General features: G+C 38.5%; 1 protein-coding gene across 1 annotated transcript in view; it reads left to right on the forward strand.

Annotated features, from left to right (window-relative positions):
- Positions 1-2,964: 2,964 nt before the first annotated feature.
- The window catches only part of foxo3b (forkhead box O3b), a 44,116-nt gene continuing 28,746 nt past the window's right edge, over positions 2,965-18,334 (forward strand). Inside the window, exons 1-2 of the mRNA XM_038281625.1 lie at positions 2,965-3,205; positions 3,407-4,126. Coding sequence (XP_038137553.1) covers positions 3,569-4,126 — 558 coding nt within the window. The 5' untranslated portion in view covers positions 2,965-3,205; positions 3,407-3,568. The remainder of the gene's footprint in view (positions 3,206-3,406; positions 4,127-18,334) is intronic.

The following is an 18,334-nucleotide window of genomic DNA, read 5'->3' on the forward strand; positions in this document are numbered from 1 at the left end:
TCAGGTAAGACAGTCGCTTTACATGACCATTAGTTATGCATGTCAAAAATCTAATTATTACTAAAGAGGGATGAGGAGTGAATGGGTATTGAATAAGAACCCACCTTTATTGTCTGCTTTTTTTTTTTTTTGCCAGAGGGTGAGGTCAAATAGAGATGTATTAGCTTACATGCATGGTGATGGCAGTATCATGCTGTGGGGAAGCGTTGGGTTTGCAGGGGAATTTGATTGGCAAATGAAGTTCAGCTTGTTAATTAAATATAAATGTTTCCAGCACAGCCTTTTCTTACCTTGGAGTGTTTAAAAGTTTAAGGGGAAATCATTTTTAGCTTCTAATAAGCTGCCTGTGCAGACACTGGTGTTTGCATATAGAGACAATCAAGCTCTCAGACACTCTGCAGAGGTTGGACACCTGTGTTAGATTTTCTCAAAACCATCACTTCAGATTCCTGCTCAGAGTATCTCCTATAGTTCTGCATAGAAACAATTCTTAACTACCAATTTACAAACTGGTTGAGCAATTACAGGAAAAAAAGGATTACCATTTTACACTAAGACTCCCCTTATAATGGTTTTGTATTAATCTGTTACACTTTATAACCCATGTTTATTGTGTAAACAGCATATTTTGCATGCTACAAAAACCTCTTTATAAATGCTTATTGTGCTGACATAGAAACTTAGTCTGAAATGTTCAATAAGCCACACTAGAGGAAACATAATTAAACAGATTAGGCTCACTGTTTGGCAAGAGGTTGATCAGTTTTGTCTCCTCCTTGCTTTAAATCACTACATAATTAAAACTTAGGAGTTAAAACGGGGTTACAGATCAATAACTTGGATGTTTTATTTGATGTTTTTATCTATAAGGGGAGCATTATTGGAAAGTGATACAGGAAAAAAGCAGTAGTGTGCACCCTTTATTTTTAGATTTGACAAATGTTAAATGTTTTTATTAAGCAATTTAGAACCTCCTTTGAGTAGTTAGGTCACTATTTTGCAGGCAAATTTAATAGCGGGAAATAAAACTACAATAGCACATAAATGTGCAGCATTTGTCAAAATAGCTATGATCAAAAAAGCATTCCTGCACAGGAGGGCAAAAATGTGTATTGTGCTGCAGCACCTAAAACACTGCTGGACAAAGAGGAGCTGGACGTGATGATTTAGTCAAGATGGAGTAAAAAAGAAGATGGGTGGGAGAGAGTAAAAGAGCTGAGCATCATCTCACCCATCCTGGTGTGTTCTTTTACTGAGGTGACGTAATTATTTTGGACTCCAGCAGGGGGCGTGGTCTGAACGGCCTGACAGCCATGATTGACTGCGTGGATCCCTTATTAAAGGCAACATGCTCTAAATCTTGAGCACCTAAAGATCTTGATCGTTTACCCAGACGATTTAAAAGGCAAACTGTATTCAGAAAACTACAAAAATCTATTGAAGAATTTATTATAAAAGATATTTTAGAAATTAGATAATAATGTGTTTATTCCCCTAGGAAAGTATTCACACTCCTAGAACCATTTAATACATTTTCATGCTATATTGACGGAATTATATGTATTGGTGTACACCACACAGACTATTGTATAATAATCAAATGCATAATCTAAAATGTGTGGGATGCATTTATAATCACACCCCCTTTTATTCTGAACCCCTTAAATAAATAATTGCTCTAGGAAATCACCTAATTAGAAATGAGATTTTAGTCATAGTCATTAAAGCAGGTTTAGGTTATCAAACTATTTTCCAAGTTTTACACATCTCAAAAGGCACTGTTCAAGCCACCCCACTCGCCAGGGTCAATTGCAGTAGCATCAGTTTAGGATTTCATCCTATTATCCACAGCCAGCGACATAACAATAAAAATCACACAATAAACCAAGATATAGTAGGTGTTTACTTAGGTTTACCACAATAGTAGATTCAAACTCTAAAATTATGGCTTTTAGTTTCCGAGTGCCACCCCAAGATTTTTAGTGGCCCCATCTGGCCACCCCTATGAATCATTTCAGTAGGCACCACTGGCTCAATCTATCATCTGAAAGGTATAAAGCAATAAAGCACAACACTGACACTAAAACAGGATACTTTTTCTTACCAAGGATTTGGAGCTAGTTATAATTGATGGAAAAATTAAAGACCTGTTAGAGGCTGCAAAAATCAGGAGATAGTGCATATGTTCAGATTACCTGAAAGCAGAAAAATAATTATATAATAATAATAACTGTATGAGTGACTCCTTATGCTTCCCCACTAACCATTCAAGCTTCAGGAAACCATCTGGATTCTGGGACTTTATAAAAAGCATCACAATGCCACTCAAAGCATTTTAACAGTCAACCAACAAGTAGGGGGCACCAACTCTCCACTGATAACACCTGCTTAAAAGCAACAGAAAACTGGGATATTTGTCAAATGTTGTCCCTTTTAAATGCCGCCCTGGGCGACTGGCAATATGGCCCCTATCCAAAACTGCAAATGAACAGGAACATTCTTGTGCATTTTATTATGAAAAATATATAGTTTTTAATTCAAATTCCTCTTTATTGATTAGTTTCCTTTTCTTTTTTTCCCCAAAATAAGCTTTGTGGTGTAATTTTAAGAAGCATGAAATTTGATTTTCGAGATAAAACGCTTTTTTGACTGGAGAGTTATTATTTTAAGTCAGTACACACCAATTGAAAAAGCAATTATTCCCTTTAAACGTTTTAGGGCTAATTTCATAAACTCAAGCCCAAACACTGGAGCTAAATATAGCAGTTATTTTTTGCAGGAGTTTTTTTTTTTCTTCTTCTTCTTATATTTCACTATTCCTCTTACTGATTCCGTTTATGTCTGAACTTATCTTCAACATGTCAGGACATATTCTGGCTCCACCTGCGCTGCGCAGCAGGGCTGTAATGTCTCTTTAAAAGGCTGTTCCAGGGGGGCTGGTCCAGGATCGGCTTACATGCGTGTGTGTGAGTGGAGCCTGTGTGTGTGTGTGAGAAGCTGCGTGCTGAACAACGCGATATACAGTAGTAACCCAGAGTGAGGTGGCAGTCTTATTCCACATCGACTTGCCCCTGCGCGCATCTTTATCTGAGTCCATATCTGTGCGCAGTGGAAGAAGAGCGGATCAGCATGGCCCCTGGACGTGACTGTGGACAACCCACGATCTGATCTGGTTTCTTCTTTGTGTTGAGATTGATTGCACAAGGTAAGGTGTTTAAAGTGGGATTATTATTTACTGTATATTTCTGCACATGTGATTACCTGTATTGGAGATCAGAATGGAAGCGATTAAACTTAAACCCTGTTGGTTATTTCTAAGAAGTCATTTATTTGCAGATATATTTCGTTGATTTTCTTTCGGCCTATGTGGCCACTGATCTGGGTCTGTTTCTAATGTCTTCAACAGGCGTTCATTTCTGAGTATTTGGCCTCTGCTGGGACTTCGCTTGGGTTGAACAGCAACAAAGGACGGGAGCGCGCATTCATGGGACGCGACTTTGACAGCTCCACGTCTGTTCTCCTATAACTTTATCAGCTCCCAGTAAGGACCAGATTGAGTCTGGAGATAATGGCAGAGGCTCCCCTCCCTGACGCTCTTCCGGACTTGGAAGTGGCCATTGACCCGGACTTTGAGCCACAGAAGCGGCCCCGCTCCTGCACCTGGCCGCTGCCCCGACCGGACTCCAGCGCGGTGAAACCGGAGAGCACCGAGGCAGATATTATACCTGAGGAGGAGGACGACGAGGAGGACGGCTCAACCCCCGCTTCCATCGGTGTTAATGGCTCCACTGCTGCGACAGAGGACCAGAGCAGTAACAGCCCCGTTACCGACGGTCCGTACCCCTCCCCCGGGCATGAGAGCGGAGACTCCCCGCTCTCCACGAACTCACCTCCGGCCCCCTCCGGCGCTCTGACCCCCAGCGGCTTGGCTGCAGCGCAGACCCCGAGGAAAGCATCGTCCCGCCGCAACGCCTGGGGGAATCTCTCCTACGCCGACCTGATCACCAAAGCCATCGAGAGCTCACCGGAGAAGAGACTGACCCTGTCCCAGATCTATGACTGGATGGTGAGATCCATCCCCTACTTTAAAGACAAAGGCGACAGCAACAGCTCTGCAGGCTGGAAGGTAAGAAAGAGGCAACGCTGCGCCCACCCCGTACCCCCTCCTTCCTCCATCAAAACAAAAACAAAAAGCATGTGGTTTGTTGTGAACCCACTGATGCGCTGACGCACAAGCAGACAGTCACACGCATCCAATTATGACATCCCTGTTACGAGAGTGTATTAGAAAATTATGTCACAGCCAGAGCCAGTCCTAGGCTGTAGGGAGGGATCGTCCATATTCCATCCTTTACATCAAACACATTCCAATAACTTATAATATCATGAAAATGTTAATACATCCATACATGTCTATTATAAAATTCCTTTACCTCTAATTATATTCCAGTAATTTAATCATGTTGATTCTGATGATTATGGCTCACTGCAATGAACATCAGATATGTTTTTTTCTCTCAGATGTATAGGACAGAATAGTCATCCTCCACTTGATGCCATTTTAGGGGGTGTGGTGTCCTGGTGGTTAGGGCATAGAGCTTGGAATCCTTAGGATCTGAGTTCGAGCCCCACTTCCACAGACTGCCACACTGGCTCTCTGAGCAACACCCTTAACCCCTCCTTGGGCGCCTCAAGATGGCAGCCCATTGCTCCCCAAGGGGATGGGTTAAATGGTAAATTTCTCCAATGTGAGATCAATAAAGTTCAATTAAATTATTAATTATTAGAGATTCACTGTGAGGCAAATTTGGAGTGCCATGGTGTTTGGTATTATAAAACAGTTGGAAAGACCTGCTCAGATATTAATTCAGCATCTCTTTAAAGCTTGTCAACAGAGGGCACAATAAGATGGACCAACACACTATATTTGCTTCACAGTCCACCCAAGGCCATGTTTATTGATGGTATTTTGACAGTTTTCCTATTTATTATCTCATTTATACGTATGGTTGTAGGAGTCTAGGATCAACAGGCTTTTTCAATAATGCCCTCTTTTGACTTCACCTTGCTGTGGAAATCGTCAGTGACTGTCTGCTGCAAAACTTTCAAGTCAGCATTGAACCTAAATGACCGTATAACACATGATATGTTTAAAGTTGTACATTTCTTTGCTAAATCGGGCCTATATGATATTAAACTTTTAGAGTAAAGGCTTTTCATTTGCCCTAAGCCGTTATGAGTATTCATGCAAATTAAGACACTGATCGAGACACTCTATAAGATTTAGTTTTTTAAATATATTTTCTAAAATAAAATATTTAGTTGTTGGTATTCTTTTTTTTAATGAGCCTGTATCATTTGTTTAGAAAAATCTTAATTGTCACATCTGATTTCTGTAGTAATTCTTATTTCTTTGGTCTAAAAAAACTGCCTGTTCGGATTATGCCTGGTACTGGCTCTGGTTATACGCCTTTATTACTTTAAATACAGAGAAATCAGTCAAGCAGTAAAGATTAACCATTATTAAAATATTGAACGTTTTCATTGGGATCATTAAAAGTCTCATGGTATGACTGCTCTAAAATAAACAAAACAATACCTTAGGTTCAAAGTATGGCAAACATGTTTGAAAGTGTTTACCTTGTTATTTTTTAGCATAAAAAGTTTTTGCACCAGGCTGATCAGCAGACATAAACATAGGTGTGAACCATCTTCCGGTTGCTTCCATCACTAAGTCGGAAATTTGAAAAATGGCGAATATTATATGCATTAAATACCATATTAATATCTTTGTCAGTATCACTAAGAGCTTAAAGAAAGCAATACTATCACTATTAGTATTAGTTGGCCAGTGGGCTTAAGCATCCTTTGACTCTGCAGCAAAATCAGATTGCTTTTGCAGCTTTAGCTCCCAATTTCACTGAACACCAACATTGCATTCTGAACACTTATTGTTTCTTATTCTTTGTGTTGTTAAAACAATCTAATTTTATTGCTTTTTTCACATTTGATCTTGGACTTTTTCCCTCTTTCTTTTCACACCTCCACCCACGGTTGCTTACTCACTCGGCTTCATTGCTTGTATGATTCTTCCTTGTTTAATCATTGCACTCATGCAAAATATATTTTCAGTCATGTGGTCTTGTTAGGATAAAATTTCAAAAAGCGCTTTTTTCACGTATAAATAAAGAAAACACAAATTGTAATTACAAGCTAAGTAATATATAATAAGCTAACAATGGTCCTTAGTTGAGTCCAAACACTTGTATGCGATTAGATTGGGCTACTGGCTTAGAAATGTGTAAGATTCTTGCATGGAAGTAGTCCTCTTTAATGCAGACTGTTGTCATACAATAACCTGCAAAAATCAAAACATTTAATAAGTTTTGCAAAACATGAGATGAATGGAGAAACTTTAAAATAGGTGTTAATAAGGCCTGATCTTTCTTAAAGGCCTGCAGCTGGGGCAATCAAACGTTATAACTGGTTTTTCTGGAAAGACGGTGGCCTATTTTAGGTGTTGCAATCTGGTTTTAAGATGTTAACAGAATGATACAGTTACATAAGTCTGCTCCTGAACAGCAGCTAATCTATTAATGGTCCAAGAAAGCCAACAGTAAACAAAATGATTTATCAGGGAAAGCTGCGTGGAAAAAATGTGAACTCTGAAAGCCCTTTTTCTTAATGTGCGGTTCTGTATGAGCCTTATTTAATCGTTTTAGTTGGAATCACATTGTGACTCTAATGTTTATGTTCTAAAAGTACATTTTCATGCATCTGTGGGGACACAAGCTTTGCTCTGTTTCCCATTTGTTATGTAAACCTTGGCAGAGAACTATCAGTCTCCTAGGCCAGGTAGGTGATTGCCAAGCTTGCTGATACCAGCATAAGGGAATTGCATAACTATGGGGTGGCCCTGGGTTTAGGTTAAAGGAGTTGATCTGGCCAGCTAACAACATGTGGACCAGCAAGAAAAAAAGTAGTACATAGCCACAAAAGGTCAGAGAGCAGAGATTAACACCCGTTACAAGCCAAAAGCCTCATCCCATGCAGTTATGAGGGCCCTTCAGGCCTTTTTTTTCCAGGGCTTCTCAAGTGTAGTTATGTGATATGATCTAGTGAAAAGCAAAGAAGGTTACGGGTATAGCCCTCAAATACAAGTCAAGGCCGGGTTCACTGTCAACATGCAGGCTTGTTACTTCAAGAATTTGGGGCATGAAGGCCAAGCTGTCACTAGTATAGTGTTACTCGTGGTCTGTTTGTAAATCAAAGCTGGAGATCACAGCTTGGGAACTTTTCTAGAACTCTTTTCAGGACAGGCTCTCTCTCTTACCAGGAGGAGTAATAAAATAAATATAGCTTCACTTTCCATTTTAGTGACCCCAAAGCCTCACCTCTGCATAGCCCCAGGTTTGAACCCCTGCTTTTTATGCATCCAGGACACCTTTGTTGAAGAGATTTGCTGAACAAATCTTGGTAATCCCCCCCCTTGGTTCTCTGTGGCAGTATCACAACAACGTCATCCTCCTTCATATCAGTCAGTTATCCATCAGCCCAGTCAGAAGTAGGTTAAGACTGCCATCAATAACACTTTTATCACCTTAAGGCAGCAATTGGATATGCTTCAAATAGAAGCATACAGTTTAGTCACTCCCTTGTTGTTACACAATAGGGAACAAAGTGTGCTGAACTTGATGAGTGTTGTATATTCTTTATTTACTTTATAATGAGCTTTTCACATCACATGGTTTGCACTTTTTTTCTTTTTTTTTTTCTTCTCTGGCTGCTTGTCTTTCAGCGCTTTGCAAGATGGTGAAATTTTTACTTGTGACTCTGATATGAAAACAGGGTTTCCTACCAAGTCTGGAAAAGTCTAGAACTTCATTGAAATAATTTACAGATCAAGTACAAAACAAAAATTGTATTTCCAGACTCACTATTATTTAAATATCCATCCATCCATCCATCCATTCAGCCTGTTTTTTTAACGGTTCAATATTTAACCTCGAACCGTTCAAAGCAGAACTGTCTGGTATTGATTTATTGTAAACCTTTATATTAATACTTAAAAAAAAATTGAAAGACTGATTTAAAAAAAGAAAAAGAACATCAAATTAAAGCTGCACGAAAGTCAAGCTTGTGTTTGAATCCTCAGAAGTATATTTTCTTTCTCAGAGAGCGTCTCACTCAGAAAGTTTTAAAAAGAAAGTCCCTGTTGCGGAAAGAGTTTCGATCTGCTGAACTGTGTTCTAGGAGAGGCTACAGAATCCTTTACAGGCTGATCATTAAACTAGCACATAAAACAGAGTGCTTTCATAAGACAAGATTAGGTGCACCTGTTTGGATTTGTGTGCAGTGGTTTGTGCATTTGTCCATGTGGGAGCGTGGGATTCCTCCTGACTGCTGCAGACCTCGTGCTTTAGTTGTTACTTAATCCTGCTGTAACAGGCTCTCTGTGGCCAACCACTGTGGGCCAAGACCTAGTTATGTCACACTTAAGGTAAACAGGTTTTCACACAAAGTGGGACGTATAGTTCATCTGTGTGTGTTTTTAACTCTGGAGTACAGTCGATGTTCCTGCTCAGGCATGCATAGATGTTCTGTTTATAGCGCTTCTGTCTGGTCGTGTTCAGTTTTATCACCAAGTTCTTGACTGTTAGAGTCTGGGGTCTGTAAATAGTTGGACTCATTAAAGATTTTTGTTTTCCCATTCAGATAACAGACATCCTTAAGAAACTTTAGGCTAGAACTGGTGTGTTTTGGAATCAAGACGAGCCCACTTTTTGCTTCAACCGCACAAAAAAAAACTACTATGCTACAGATGTATTTTCATTTTTATACATATATGTCGTCATTTTTACAAATAGCAAAAGAAATTGATTCTTGTGTCATCAACAATAAAATGCATGGCTTTAATTAAGATCTAAGCACTGTGATCAGCGTGAGATGATGAATTACAACACTAGAGAAATTTCAAAAAAGATTAACTAGGGGACAGAAAAGGGGGGAGGGGGGTCCATGCATTTGCAGGTGTGCATATTGAATGCAATCAGAAACCCTTTCAGATCTGGCCAAGAGCCAAGTTGGAGCAACTCAACCAAAAAAAAAAGCAATAAAAATACGGATATTGAAAGAGGGTACAGGGGGTGATGCATAAAGACTGTAAAAGAGGAGACTAGTGGAGGGGGGATGAAAACTGGGGGTTTGGGGGTGGTGTGGGTAAATTAACAAGCTCTGCTCCAAATTGGTGTCTTACAACCTCCCTCTGGCTGTGATTCCCAGCAGACAAGTTTTTCAGGCACCATGATTTGTGTGAGCCCACCAGCTCCAGACTGATTCTGTCCTCGTTCTATTTTAGGTGAAAGGTTGAAAGGAAACTATGTTCTAGTTAGATTTACAGGTGGATTTTAACTTTGTAGTTCAATGCAACACCTGAAAGTCCTTACTTCCTAAGTGTTTTCTCAGTATATTGTGGCATTTAAGTTTATGTAAATTGTTATACTAAACGTTTTGGCTTAACTTGGGAGAATAAAGCAGAGTCTTTCATTCTAGTAGTTGCTAGTTTAAATCTACACGTTAGAACAGTAGGCATGGTTCGGAATGAGATTTATATGGTGGGATGACCTTAAGTTAGTGCTGTAACTATGCGCAACTTATTAAAACGATAAGAGAACATAGTAAATATTGCAGTTATATTTATGGTTGAATATATAGTAGTGTTTGTTTTATTCTGGTTCCAATTCAGTAAGCACCAAGCTAACAGATATGGACTTTTTTCTCTTTATGTTGTTTTAAGAGAAAAATCAAAGCAGGAGAGTTGAAGTTTCACTTCAAAATCCAATATGGCTAACAAGTGTTTCACTTCTGTTAGAATATATCTCATTGTAAATATATAGTGTAGTATTTTACAATGTCTGTGAGTGAATGTGAGTATTTTGTCCTTGAATGTGTTCGTAGCAAATAGCTTGCCAGAAAAAAAGCAAAAAAGAAATCCCCCTGAGACACTCACTAAAGTATATCCTTGTGTGCTTTCACAAAAGCAAAGTTGAGAGAGCTCCCATTCTTAATCAATAAGGTTTGGTATGATAAATGTTCTGGGAAGGCTTATCAAAAGGTTTAGGTGTGTGTTTGAGAGATTAATTTCTTTTTTTTTTTTTTAAAAGGTCAGTGGATGAAATCTCTGTAAAATAGACACAATGGTTCAGAAAATCATCCAAAAATAGATGATCAGCACCCAGTTATCTTTCTTTAAAGTGGGTTAATGCTGACAGAGTCCGGCTAAATGCTATCGCCAAAACATCTTCAGATGAAGTTTTAACAAAGATGATATACTGTATGTTTGTTGTTCAACTGCACACATGGAATTTTTTTAACCATTCTTCTAAAGGGCAATTGTGAGGTCAGACAGTGATGTTGGTAAGAGCGCCCCACTCGATTCTAGTCAGTCAGTCATCCATCTTCTACCACTTATCTGTCAGGGTCACAGTATAGTTACCCTAGTACTATTGTTTTTGGACTGTGGGAGGAAGTCAGAGTACCTGGAGAGAACTGGAGGGAGAGCAAACCCCATGCAGAAAGATTGCATTCAATGGGATGAGTTGGGAAATGTTGTAATCGCAGTTGGTTTTATTTCTCTATCCTTAATGTATATATATCCATTATTCTTTAGGTACTGCAAAAACCTTCAGAACCTTGGATGTATACCATATTTATTATTCATTTATTTTAATATACACACCTAAAGATATTTTTTTAAAAAGACTGCTCTCTACATTATCGTACGCCATGGTTGTTGATTTCCTTCCCGCTTCTGCGTAGCAAGACACAGAATATTGACCTTTGTCAAGTATTAATGACTTTCAGGTCGGATGAATGAGACCTGGCCGTTCAGACATTGGTCGAATTTGAAAAGATCAGATTCGTGTTGAATTCAGGACCACATAGCCAAGTGGCCTGGGTTGCACTGGAAAAAATCGGATACAGGTCGCATATGGGCAAAAAAATTGGATTTGGGTCACTTCAGGCTGCAGTGTGAACATAGCCTTAGATAACCCCTCCCCTATCTATCCTGTAAAAACAATATAAAAAGCAGATTTTAGCTGATAATAAATGAGGCTTTCTGTAACTCCATTGGTTAGCTTTCTGTTGCAAATATCCCCAATAGGCTAAAATTGCTCCTAAGGGAAAAGCCAAGCAGCTGTTTTCAGCTAGGTAGTTGGCAGTGGACAGCAACAGGTGGGGGAGTGTTAGTGCTGTACTACTGTATGTCCCATACAGCCAGAGAAAACTTGTCAGTCCATTATTTAGACTCCAGCTATCCATGCTTTACCCTTCTCCTTGGTGTTCTTGTTATTTTCGTGAGTTTAAGAAATGCTCTCAGAGAGGTTCTGTCTTAAAAAAAATGTCCAATGTGAGTTCCTCGCAAATGTTTTTGGTGCACAGCGTTAAATATGTTTCTGTTCTTCCAGGTACAAAATGATTGTCAGAGCTGTACGTGAAAAAATGAAGAAAAAAAAAATTTGCCTTGTTTTTTTTTTTCCCTTCTTTCCTCTATGACATCTCTGCCACCCACATCCCTTCTGCATGATCTTTTCTCCTCATAGCCTCTCCTTAATTATTCAGCGTCCTCAGGATGAATTCGGATCACTGTATTAATGTTTAAGAGCTCATTTCTTGGCCGAAGGCGTACCCTCACTCACCCTTGCCGAGTCTGCCTCTCCTTCATTTTCAACACGGTCTTGTTTTCCTCTCTCTCTCACGCCATCCCTCATTATTTTCCTGCCAGCTCCCTCATTTGTCTGGATGTAAAACACTGTTGTGGGCAAAAAAAACCCCAAAAGAGGCTGTTCCCCGTGCCTGTCGTCTTTGCACGACTTTAAAATCACTTCAGTGCTCTAATGAAAGGAGATAAATCTTGATCATTTCGACTCATTACAAAGAACTACAGCTAGGGAGTTTCCCTCAAATGCTTCTTTTTTTGCAAACTCAACTGTACAATATTTTTTCAAGCATCTATGTTGCTTTGAAATCAATAAAACAGTTTTTGGAAATTGAAAATGCACTTTAGTTTTTTGGTGCAGACAGCATTTACAGGGTATTCTGTTTTCTATGGAGGTCTATGCGTTTAAAAGGAGCCGCCTGCACATGCCTCGGCCTTGATAACATCTAAACACAAACATTTGTGTCAAACTCACTGATTGCATCTTGTATCCAAGGTGGGGGGTGGGTTTTATTTAGAAGTTTGCTTTGTTTGCAGCTTTACACTTAACTTAGCTTAACTGCAAGTTATTTCTGATCCTATGTAAAGAATATGACCTTATTTTGCAATAGGATGATCTCTGACCAATTTATGTCTGCAGTTTGATTAAGCATCATCTTTCAGAACTCTCTACAGAACCTTGTTGAATCTCTATCTTTTTTTTGTCATGTTGCTATCAAAGCACGCTCAGCATGTTTGTGCATCGTCCGATTACACCCGTCTCCTCCAACTGTTGCTGCACGGACGGCTTGTTCCACTCTGATAACTGAGTCAAAGTGCACAACTGAAGCAGCAAACATTTTAATCAGGAGCTGAAACCAAATGGAGTTTCAGCAAAAAATGGGCAGAAGGGAAAGTGCATACAGTATATATTTAACATGTTGCGAAAATGAGAGCAGTGGTTTGCCTGTGGTTTAGCGACTGGGATTACATGTCCTGTTATTTCCTTGAAAGCATGGCTTGCATTCCTCTCTGCTCCAAGCCTGCTCTGGAGATGACCCTAAACTTTGACCTTCCTAGAAAAAGATAAATAAATATTGTTTTTTTTCTTTAACAAAGCCAATGACTTGAATGGGGAGGAAGACCTCTGCCCTAGACACACTGCTCTAAGACCTAATGACTGGTGTAATAAATTAGAATGAAACTAGTAAGTTAAGTTTTCCAACTAACCAATGTTTGCTCATTTGAAATAGTCACAGGGGCCATTTTTAACTGGGGAGGGCGGTTTCCATTTGTAGAGTACTCTGCCACTAATATTAGCAGATATATGTTGTGCATCAACATAGCTTTTTGTGAACATACTAATTTATTTTATTGATTAAAACCCTAGAAGTCATCTGATTATGATTTTTTGTTTGTTTTTTTAAGCTAGTTTGATGCACTAGAGGCCTTTTTCTACTGTTATCAGACAGGAAATGGGCAGAGAGAAAGAAAGGGGGTAGTCATGCCGGAAAGGTCTCAAGGTCAGGAATGGAACTCAGGGTCATGATTGAGTACTTCAGCCTCAATATATGGGTCGTTCCCCTCTACCACTGTATCACAAAACGCCCTATGGTCATTTTTTTACAGACATTTTTGTTTTATATATTAACTTCATTATTATCAGCGTTCCTCACCACATATGATAAGCTTGATTGTTTTGTTGTCCACCTACGTTTTAATTTAGCAATTAAACATTTTCTCAAAGTCTACAACATAAAATGTATTTTCTTAATCGCTGTCCCTTATAGACCAATGGCTTCGGTAAAAAAACGTAAGTCCAATTAATGCCAATGAACATATTTACTGTACTTTTTTTTTATTTTTACCAATGGTGCCCTTTAGTCTAGGTAACAATTATTACATTTTGGTGATGATTCACATCATTATCGAGACGCAGGAATTTTTATAAATATTCTGTGTGAAAAGAATGGCAACAGTGAATATAGACGGCTTTAGCATCGGACTCAAAAAGTCCAGAAGTACTATAGTAAAGATAGAAACACAGGAAAGCTGCCTCGCTCAAATTCTCCATTTACCGATCAAACAAGAAGGTGAGAGCAGAACAAACACCAGAGGCTGCAGACATGCGCTGTGCTTTATTTCTAAACTTATGAAAGGATTTTAAGGACATTTTTTACCAAAGGTGCACCTCAAGCTAAGTAACAATTCATTAAAATTTGGAAATGATTCAAATCGTTTTAGCTATAGATGTAAGTGACAATATGGGGCAAAATGTGCTGCTTGGCGGAGGTCTGTGCTCCCAGAGTGCTCTAGTTTTTATGTAAGTCTTTTTGTCTGATGGCTGGTCGGTCAGGTTATGGGATAGGCTGTGGTCCGGTCGACAGCTGATAACAGAGTGACACGGTGAACCCGTCTCACATCGCATATCCACAGACATCAGCCTTCACATACCTCCCATTCTGGCCCTGCTTCTCAGTTTCCCTGATAACCACATTGCTGAAGTGGGGCCCTGTCGCCTCTGACTCCCCTTCAGCAATCTTCTCCTTTCAGCACAACCAGAGCCGTGCTTAGCTGTGTTTTTATAGGTTGTAGAAGGTTTAGTAGGTCATTTTTAGTTGTTTGCAGTAAGCATTTGTATATTTTTAAAGATCTGGTCTTGGAATTGGCTCTAAGCCTTAATTTTTCCTCCTTTTAGTGAGCCTTATTGGTCTGCAGAGCAGAAACTCAGCTACTGTTCCCCTTTCATATTTTTTTTGACCACAATTAGACATTAAGGTATGCGTGGAAATTGTTGTTAAGGTTATGTGTTGCTCACATGGAAGAGAAGAAATTCTTATAACCTATTTTTACAACAATCAGATCTAACATTTGTCATTCAGATCTAATATCACTCACCGTCTTCTCCCTGTACCAGCCCATGGCAGCAGATTAAAAAACAAATTACTTGAGATTAACCATGCTGGAAGCACTAGTTGTAGCCAAACCCACCTGCGTGTTTAAGCAAAGAAAAAAGTATCTTGCACTTCTAATGCAAATCTTCTCATTAGTGATTTTAAGAGGTGTGATGGTTGTACCCATTATGTTGAGATTATTGGCATAAACCTTCATAACCACACAGAAATAGAACTGTTACTTCCGCATCAAAGTTTTATTTCAATATTCAAATCTCTTAGAGGTTACAACATTTGCCTGTGTGTGAAACAATATTTCTACAAAATGTTTTTTTTCCCAAAGTTTTAGTCAAAAAACGAAATTATAGAAATAAACGGTGGAAGATTCTGTTAGAATGACCGGCCTGCTGTCCCCAGATTCTAATATTTACTTTGATAACCTTGAAATAGGAGTGATACATGGTAATCCTATAGTATGCACAACATGATTGTGATTTGTTTATAACATTTAATGTCATTAAAATTGTTTATAACAATGAAATTTGTCCCCTGCATTTAAACCATCCCTTAGGGAGCAGTTAGCAGAGCATAGGGAGCATTGTTAGGTCAGGGGTGTTGCTCGGTGACCCAGAGTGACATTCTGAGTTTTTAACTGCCAATCTTATGGCCTTTCCCGGACATAAATGCACTGCTCTCCAACATTTCTAAACAGCCAAATTAGTTCTTGTACAGAACAATAGAAAAATTATTAGTCTTTGTTCACCCAACTGACCAGTAGCTCCCAACGTCAGAGAGAAGAGGGAGCACTTCCAAACTCTGCTCTCATTCACCCTCTGAGCACCTACTTAAACTTCTCATTTCTAACATTTCAACCATAGGAACAGCATAATATAGAATTTAAGTAATTTAGCAATTATAACCCAGGTATATGGCACTTATTCATTATTATTCTTAACATTGAGCCCTACTTCAAAATGTAGAATTAAATCAAGTCCATGTTGTGCAGAATAATACATGTTTTTCCTTTTGCTTTTAATAGAGTAAGACGGTTACTACGAACAATTGGTATTTTTTGTATTTTTATTTTCAGATTGGGTAAAAAGCTTGTAGCCTGCTTCCCCAAATGAAATGCCACTTCTAGCTGTAGTTTTAAAACCTTGATAAGAATGATACATGCTGCTGTTGAGGGTTGTCAATGTAGTCCTGCAAAAACTGTTAAAATAGCTAAATTCTTTATTTAAATTTTTTTGTTTGGTTAGAAATAGAATACATCTTTCATCCATGTTTCTGTCCGCTGACTGGCAGTGTGCAGCAGCAGGTCAGGCACAGTCAGTGCTGCGTTTCTCTATTATACTTATAGTTAAATGACAATACTTTAAACTTTAGGAAAGGCAGGATATAATTATTCAAGCATTTCAAAACCAGGAGGTTTAAGAACCTTGGGAGACCTTGTTTTATTTGTTTATATATAGTTTTATATTACCTATGTTTATATTTCAAATGTGTCATCTCTTTTGGATGCTCTTGATCAGTTTCTCAAGTTCTTTCGTCTCTCTGAAGGTCTTTAAAAGTGGGATTAACCATATTAGCACAATTTTAAAAGAGTGAAAAAAAGTACAATGCTTTGGAAAACATTTGGAGGTGCACCAATCAATTGGCCTGGATTTCTTTCATTTTGGAAGATCGATGATTGGATGATACTTAGATGGAAAACCTATCCACCAATCGTATCTATCTCTGTAAAGCTCTGATAATCACCTAATGTCAATACTGTAAATGTTGCAATTATATTTGGGAGCAGTTATTTGGCAGGTTTTTGTTTCACAGGTATTTTTCAATGTTTTCAGTAAGATAAGAAAATGGAAAGTATCTAGCGATCTTATAACAACTGACAGTTTAAACTTTAAAAAGAACATCGATATTGATTGGAATTGGAATCGGCATGTTAGGCTTTTGCAAGATCGTAATCAGTGATCAGCCAGAAACCTGGAATCAGTGCACCTCTAAAGATAATATAAGAAAATAAGAAAACTGAATAATTCTTCCTTCCCGCGTGATATTGAAAATAGCAAAATTTAGCTGTTTCATAGGCATACACTGTGCAATAAAAACAAATGATGATCAATCAAGCACTCTGAGTGCAGGGAAGATATTGTTGCTTATTTAGTGAATATAATGTTTAGTCTTAAAGCTTTAATTACCTAAGTTAACCTCTCCAAACCCACCAGATGCCTGTTAACCCGTTTAAAAGAGTTTACAACTAACATCTCAGAATGCATGAACATTACAACAGTAAAATGTATTACTGCTGTTCAAAAAAGACCTATTATTTTCGAGAATAAAAAACCCCCAACTGAACTCATGTTTGAACTGATGCAACTTGGGCTGTGTTTTACTCACCCAATTTTAATTAATATTTTCAGAATCTAGAAGATGTTAGCTTTCAAATGTATCACACATGTAATTTGGGCTTACGGTTCCTCAGTTATTTGCTTTTCCATTTGGGTATGCAAAATAGGGGACGATAACTTCAAAACGAGAGCTTCAAAAAGAGGTTAATATATACTGTATGGCTCAGTAAGGGATTTAATGTGTCAAATGGCTTATTTAGAAGCATAAATAAACAAAACATACTTTTAGATTTATTAATTTAGCAAGGCTGAAGGTCTTACTAAATTTTACAGGACTCTTCAGTAAAATGTTTTAAAAGCCTGGATATTGTAATCGCTCAGTGGGCCGTTGATGTGATGTGATTTCTGTAATCTTGCTGTGGTCTACTTATAGAATGTGGCAAAATATGCACTACCATGGGGAGGATGTCTAAATGCACTCATAATAGTTTTCTTCTCTGTGGCTGGGTACGGAGCAGACACGGTTTAAATTAAGCATGAATGCTACTAAATCAGGTATAGTTAGATTTTCATTAATGAATTGTAGAAAATTTTTTCCTTTTGTGACTTTCCTTTTAGCTACACCATATTACCTTTTTTTTTGTTATCTCAGGATTTTTTTTCTAAGTTTCAGCTAAAATTAAAAAGTAGACATTTTTATCCGCTTTGAATGTTTTATAATCTCCAGCGTGGAAGTGGAAACTCTCCAACCGCAGAAACGGCACTCCCAGATTTGCAAAGCAAAGAATGAGTGCCATCGAAAAGTCATTCCGCCTGCCACCTGTTCAGCTTTCAGCGTTTCTGAGTATACACACAGGATTCTCTTGTCTCTGTGAAATCTTGTAGGTCATAGTCTCACACGCAAAGCACGTTGATGTCTGGTATGAATTTGCACAGCTTCAGATATGATGCCTTGCTCATGCACACACTTGGCTTCCAGTGTCCAATGTCCTTCATGCATCATTAAAATAAGAGAATTTTGTTTTTGGCTTTTTTCTGGGCACTGGATGATAGTTCTCATAATGTTCCTATGGTTATTAGTCTCAGCATAACTGCGTGAGTTAGAGCTTTAAAAAAAAGTAATGCTTTTGAGTCCAACTCCCATCAACCTTCCAGGTCTAATCCCTCTCTTCATGAAGTCTCGGCTACAGCCCATGACTACGAAGCTTTTTGTTTGCGTGTGTTTGTTTGTGGGGAGGCAAGTCACTCTGGAATGAAGGAAAACCATTGTTTGGCCACTGAAGAAGCAAAGAGCAGTGCTGATTGCAGCAGTTGAGGTTCTGTGTTCATGTGGTGGTTGCATTTGAACCTGTTAAAACATTTTTACACCAAAAGGAAAAAGTTAATTTTGT

This window comes from Cyprinodon tularosa, unplaced genomic scaffold (genome assembly GCF_016077235.1).
Source record: "Cyprinodon tularosa strain WSP-4 unplaced genomic scaffold, ASM1607723v1 ctg173, whole genome shotgun sequence".
Lineage (NCBI taxonomy): Eukaryota > Metazoa > Chordata > Actinopteri > Cyprinodontiformes > Cyprinodontidae > Cyprinodon > Cyprinodon tularosa.